At 33.0% G+C, this 7,313-nt stretch overlaps 1 protein-coding gene across 1 annotated transcript; it reads right to left on the bottom strand.

Annotated features, from left to right (window-relative positions):
* Positions 1-650: 650 nt before the first annotated feature.
* Positions 651-6,945, bottom strand: rbis (ribosomal biogenesis factor). The gene is made up of 4 exons (XM_087309873.1): positions 6,911-6,945; positions 6,625-6,808; positions 4,615-4,731; positions 651-1,117 (listed from the first exon to the last, which is right to left on the bottom strand). The coding sequence occupies exons 2-4, from the start codon at positions 6,733-6,735 to the stop codon at positions 1,049-1,051; spliced, it is 297 nt and encodes a 98-aa protein (XP_087165999.1). The 5' UTR covers positions 6,736-6,808; positions 6,911-6,945; the 3' UTR covers positions 651-1,048.
* Positions 6,946-7,313: the final 368 nt, after the last annotated feature.

The raw sequence follows: 7,313 nt of genomic DNA, 5'->3' as shown, positions 1-7,313 counted from the left end.
AACAACACAAGAATTCTTGAATTAAAATGTATAAATCTATTTATATTTAGGCCTTTATATTATTTGTAATACTTTTTGTCCTTTAATACAAGCAGTCAGATATATGACTCGTACCTTTAATTTTACCTGCTCAAAGAAAACACACTTTTTAAATGCATCAAACAAAACTAAAGTGCATGCAAAGAACAACATGAGCATTTAGAGCAAACTAACAAATGTAAATATTATCCTGCGTATACATCATGGTGCATCAAAAAAATCTTGAAGGCCCTAATAATTATAATATAATTATTAAATATGATTTAATTATTATGTAATTATAATTATTCATTATTATCATCTTTGATCAAGATATTTAAGGCCAATTATTTTCTAATATTATTATATATTTTTTATTATTCAAATTTTTATTTTTTTTTGTGATCATTCTGACAAAACACCAAGTTTGCTTTCAGAAATTTTGACCCACATCTGCAATGAACTCTTACTTGCATAAAAGAGCATCTTGGACATTGAAACCTTCCTAAACAAACCATCAGCAGATTCGCAATGAAACACTGAACAGACTCCAACAAGAGCTCTTTTAGTGCTGAGAAGTACAAAAAGTTCTTCTTCAGCTCAATCACGAAATAAATAAATAAACAAATAAATAGAGTGGGTCATCACTCTTTAATGGGTCACAAGTTCAAGCATTGATCTGAAGAGAAACAGAAAAGCAGCTCCAGCTGACTCAAGACAACACAAGAAACACTCATTTAAAAAAAAAAATCAGCCTTTAATGACTCTCTTCTGCATGCCTCAGCAAACACAACATTCAAATGCAGAATCCTAGTGCTCTGGGAAAACTGGCTAATGTCTTTTTGGACATTAAGCTTGGCTGTGCGATTAGCATACACTATTGTAGAGTACATTTACAAAACCAGTCTGGGAAAAGCATTGTAGGATGTTATTATAAATTATACTGATGAATATGAATAGATATGATGTGTGTGTTTTTTTAGTAAAAGGGTGTGGGTATGAAGTTTCAGAGTTCATCATTTTCTGTTTTCTATAGTTGAGAGAAAAGCTGTGCAGCACTGTCCACATTCACCGGTTCCTTCGGAGCGTCTCTCACCACCTAAAATATACAGTTTACATGAGATCTGACAATGCACTGGTGAAGAGGAGAAAGCATCAAACTATTAATGTTAAGCATTGAATGGCTGAAATAATTAATTTGTGATACAGCTTTAAATTGTATTCATATATTACAATGGACCCTAATATAATTGATTTTTTGAAGGCTGAAGGCAGCCACTAAAATGTTATTCGGTGTAATGACAGTATATAGCAGGGGTTTTCAAACTTTTAGGACTAAATTTATTTATAATTTGGTTATGGGTAAAACAAAGACCATGCGGGTCAGGTAGTTGAAACGGTAGGCTACAAATAATTATGAATTAATAAATTATTCATAAATAATTAATTTACTGCCGCCTACAATGACGATGCCATCGTACATCGTGACGTAGGGATGTCCCGATCCGATATTGATATCGGAAATTCGTCCGATATCAGTCCAAAAAACTATATCAGACTGCTTTAAAAATCTCCGATATAAGCAGTCCGATACTCTCTAAACTCCGTTACAGCTATTCTATCCAGCAGCGTCTAGAGCCAGCGTGCAAAGCCCATGTGATCACAACACTGCTTGCTAGGAAAGTCTCTAAGATTTAACATGCTCCTCAAACTAAGGTATGGTGTATTACAATAGAAATCTATTGTGACGGTAGCACACGCTGACGCTAGCAACAACGGCACATCTCTAATGTTACTAGTTTATTTACTTCACGTCAAGCGATCTTTACATTGTTTTGCATAAGGCTGCTAAGCAACATAAGGCACCGAATGGCTACGTAGCACACATCGTGCGAGCCTCAATTCGGTCATGGCATATCGTGGTTCATCCAGTGTGATACCTAATTCATCACCAGCGCTTCCCACACATAAAACTTTACCTCAGCGGTCCGGTTCTGTGTGCATGAGAAAAGTCTCCGCTGCAGCAGACCCACAGAGACGCGCTGGACACGTGCTCTGACTTTAGCTTTGAGAAGAGCGCGAGGACACGCGGGAAAAAAGCCTACAATACCTTTTTCCCGGACATGTCCTCTATTTGGGACTTAAAAATTGCATTCAGCCAAGATTTAAATCGCCGAACATGTCCCGGATTCTGCTTTCTTTAGCTGCGTTTCTACATTATTTTATACGCAAACTTTCAATCTCAATCTCTCAGCAGCACCAAGAGAGGGAGCAGATTTGACCTGTCAGTGGTGCACATGGATAATAGGAGTGAAATAGTGGATTTATTATTCTTTATTTCATTTTTTACCTGAACACTCTGAAAGGAACAGTGTCATGTAAAATGCTAAACATTTTTGTTGTTTTCATTGTCTGTTAAATAAGAATAAGAAATCATTCTGCTGCTGATGGCCATTACAGTGTAAAAGAAAGAATGGTATTACTTTTGGGGCAGAAGGAAAATTTTATTAGAGACATTCTCATGTTTAACTCTTCTTTAAAAAGCCCAGAAAGATAAAGTGCTCTGATAAACAGTGTCAGCTTTGCACATCAGTTTGCTGTTACATTGTCTAATTTTCCCATGTGGGCAGTAGGGTGGAATCTGATGGAATATAATGAATTTTGATAAACAAAATTATTTTTAAAAGTCACATTATTTCTAGAGCTGTGGGGTAAAGGTGTGTTTCAATCTAGCCTCTGCAAGTATTTTTATGTTAAATATAATATGTGCAATATATATTATAAAATTAATAATGTTCTGGAACATTTATACAGCCTTAATCTTCTTATGATACAAACACAGATGAAATAGCTCTGATCATGTAAATGTTTGTACTAACCATACTGCACATTTTTATTAACTTAACAATAAATTATTTCTGCTGCCCAGTTTGAAAGCGATATTTCAGCTCAGCTGGATCAAAAATTTATCAAAAAGCTGTGTGTGAAATTTAAATTTTGGACACTGAACCTTTATCATGTTGTTCAATAAACATTTTTTTTTCTTATGTTTCTGCTCTCAGCTGTTTCTACTCTTTGCTGATGGTAAAAATAAATAACTGAAGTGACCTTTAATTAGCATTTTGCACTTTAAAAATGTATTTTTGTTTATTCAATTAAGATATTTTTCAGGGTCTTAATATTTATTCTTTAATTCATTTTATATATTCTTATGTAAAAGTTCACATTTATGCAACCAGAAGTTAATAAACTGGTTGTTATTTTCATACTTAGTGTGGCTGACTTGTTCTCAGTTTGATCTAGCCTTTCATACATTCGACTCAACAAAATAGGTAAAAATAAAGTATTCATAATTTGTTCTGATATCGGATTTATATCGGTATCGTATCGAACTGATGACTGCAATATCGGTATCGTATCGGAAGTTAAAATGTTGAATCGGGACATCCCTATCGCGACGTTTCAAATTAGACACTGTACGATGCCAAATTGGTGGACATCGCCCAACCCTAATAGTTTACATATCAAAATAGGTTCAGGCACATTTAGAGTAAGAATCATTAGGTGACTTATTAAAAGACTTTACCTTAAAGATCATATTACATTTTTATATGTTTATTCTATTGATCAAACTGCTAAGATTTAGCCTTTGGTCAAAAAGACATTTTTAATCATTAAAAAATAATACAATCTTCTATGATCACTTGTTCTTTTATATACATGCAGTTTTACATCAATATGGTACAGTGAATGATGATGGAAAAGTTTTTCTTCCAAATTTGGACTTTTTTTTTCATAATTGCAAATCATTAAATTAATTAAATTAGGCCTCATATTTGACCTTTTTATTAGTGACAATCAGTTTGATACATTGAGCAGTCTCTTCAGGATTTTACAGGGAATTTCTATTAAATATCTACGCCCTAAAATGACAATTTTATGACATTTTTTTCTCAAAACGTATAACATTATTTGCGTCAATTCTAGCGTTTTGCTGTAAAAATTAGGGACGCTTCGATTAATCTGCCAGAGATTAATAATCACATTTCATGACTCGATCGGTAATGGCTAATCTGGCCATTCTCATCAGCCAATCATAAGTGTTTGTTTTATAAGCAGAGGAAGATGCATGTGTGCACCCATATATTATACATAAGCGGCTACAACATGTGTGGAGGTCAATTATGTGTGGGGGGTGTTAGGGAAAATGTGCTTAATGCAATGGCAAAGTTATATAAAGTTTAAAGCATCAGAATCGGCACTCCGTACTGGCCGATCACCATGACACGGAATCAGGATACTCGTATCAGCTACAAAAATCCTGATCAGAGAATCCCTAGCAAAAATACACAAAAATCTTGTAAAGGTTGGTTTTATATTTGCACAATCGTTCTGTCACTTCTGATATGCTCCCTATATTGTTTACCATGGCACTTTGAATATTTGGTCTGAATATTGATGCTGTATTTTATGTTTTAATTACTGTTATGTATGTTCCTGTATTCAGTAATTAAAAAAAAAAAAAAAACTTAATGTAAAGTAACAGCATCTACACAAATAAACCAAAACAAAACATCAAGAGAAAAAAAGTCTCACCTTCTGTGCTTTTTTAATTTCACTCTTTGTGGATTTTGACAAACTTTTGACATCTTGCTGTAATGGTGTGAACATCTGATTCAAGCTCTCCACCTTTTCATTTCTCACAGTGTTTATCTGAAGAAGAAACATCAACATTAATCCAACAATCCTCTAGACTGTCTTCAGCAAAATGTTGTGTTATTAATGTAAACAAATTACATACAATGTAATTTGTTTTTGAGTTAAAATACTGAATATTGTATATCAAATGATTGCATAAAATATCAGTTTCATGGTATTGTGATTACTACTCGAAAATAAGTTCTTTTTAAACATTTTGGTAAAAAACAACAACATTTTACCCCCACTGAACACAATATATTTTATTTTGGGAAACATTTATAATATTTTGGAACAGTTAACATGTCAGCCTAAATAAATAAATAACATTAAAATAAATAAGTAAACTACATCTACTATCGTCATTAGTTTCAAAAACACAAATATCTTTACAAAACTTTAAAAGACAAAGAAAACCCTTACATATACCTTAGGAATGGTATAACAGAAAATTTTAGCGGTTTTAAAACCTTGAAACCGGTTGTCATCCCATGCCTAATCCCATCTTATATTGCATATCTGTCCGTTAAGCTAAAAAATGAAAGACTGCTGTTCACTTTAGGTTAGCTGGAAGCTAAAGATATAATTGCATGTTCTTGGAAAAAAGAAGACAGTCCTGATAAATCAGTGGATAAAGGGGGTGACATCTTGTCTTAACCTATTTTTTAAAAACAAAACTCATTTTGGTCTTTTTGGAAAGTATTCTATGACTTTTTGGAAAATCTAGATTGTGACTCTTTTGTTGAACATTGAGGTAAAGTTGGTTTTATATTCACATTTGTTCAGTGACAGCTCATATTGTTTACCATGGCACTTTGAATATTTGGACAGAAATTACATGCAAGTATAACTTCAAAACAACATTGACACTGTTTAATTGAATGTGAACAATGCTGTTCTTTGATTGTCATTGGCTGCTAATATGATTTTACTTTTAAGTATTTAAAATTATTTTAATGTCTTAAATTATTATTAGGGAGAAAGTCTGAATGTGGGAATATTAAACCAACTTTACCTGAATTTGTTGAACTCATGAACTTTGAAAGTATATAGATTAGGCATGCAAAAGTTAGCAAAAGTTAAGGTTTTAAAACCGTCAACATTTTCCGCTATACCGTTCCTAAGGTACGAGTAAGCTTTTTTTATTTACTTTTTTTTGTTTGTTTTTTAGGAAAGCAGTATATCCAGCAGAAAAGCTCTCCAAATATGCCATTTTAAATTGTAAAAAAATATGTTTTTTGACAAAACAAACAAATTAAGGCAGCAGAAATGAATCATTCAATTGAATTATTAAGCCTAGCATGTTTGCTCCAAAATATTATAAATGTTTTCAAAATAAAATATATTGTGTACAAAGGGGAAAAGAGTTTTGTTTTTTACCCAGACATTCAAAAAGATTATTTTTTAGAGCAGTAATCTCAATACCATAATAGAGTAAAACCGTGATATTTTTATCCAAGGTTATCATACCGTCAAAAACTTATACTGGCTTATGCCTAATATAGATTAGACAAATATGTTACTGCTGAATTATTATTATTTTTTCTTTCAAAGTGTATCTAGTTATTTTAAGTCTATATTATTATTGTTGTATATTTGTTTTTGCATTTATTTATTTGCTAAACTGAAAAATTAAACCTGTCAATTTGTATGACAGTGTTTAAAATAAAATGTTCAACAACAAAAAAAATTATAAAGTTGGTTTTATATTCAAACATTCGTACTTTCTGCTTAATTTAAAAAAAGTAACGTAGTCAAATAAATACTGCTAATGTTGTATTCAGGTCGTGCTTTCAAGTGATTTTAGACCGAATATTCAAAGTACCATGATAAACAATATAGGGAGCATGCCACAAGCGAACGAATGTGTGAATATAAAACCAACTTCACCTCAGTAAACAAACTTACATGTTTCAGTGAGCTCTTCACAGGCTTCGCTTTGGTCTTGGGTTTTGATTGTTTGTTCGCGACCTGAAACACATTCGGCTGTTTTTTGCCTTTCTGTTTATTTTTGCCCATGTTTATCCTGAAAACAGCTCAGTGATATGGACGAACTTAATCCCGGTGAGATGACAGCTCCAAAGATCGACAGCTAAATGTGATAAAAACACGTTACCGTCAAATTAGTAGATAGAACTACGGATAAATTATCGGGATACGAAGTTTTTGCTGTAAACAGCTCCTGTACACATACATCACATGCACGTGTCTGCTGCGTCTGCTGGTCTTACCGTCACAGTACGAGTTCATCAGCGCCATCTACTGATGTGGAGAAAAGACGACACCTGAAGAAGAAGCTTTTTTAATGATTATTAATATTATGAATAATGCTACAATCACAACACATTATATTATTTGTTTTCATTTTCCCATCTTTTTAATTTTCGTCTTTATAATGGTTATAAAATCAAGTTTGCATGTTCTCCCCTTGTTGGTGTGGGTTTCCTCCGAGAGCTAGTTTCCCCCACAGTCCAAAGACATGCAGTGTAGGTGAATTGGGTAATGGGTAGGTAAATTATCTGTGGTGTATGTATGTGAATGAGAGTATATGGGTGTTTCCCAGTGATGGGTTGCAGCTGAAAGGAAATCAGCTGTGT

This window comes from Danio rerio, chromosome 24 (assembly GCF_052040795.2).
Source record: "Danio rerio strain M-AB ecotype USA chromosome 24, GRCz13ab, whole genome shotgun sequence".
Lineage (NCBI taxonomy): Eukaryota > Metazoa > Chordata > Actinopteri > Cypriniformes > Danionidae > Danio > Danio rerio.
The sequence above is the reverse complement of the archived record's forward strand: the minus strand, read 5'-3'. Positions and strand labels throughout refer to the sequence as shown.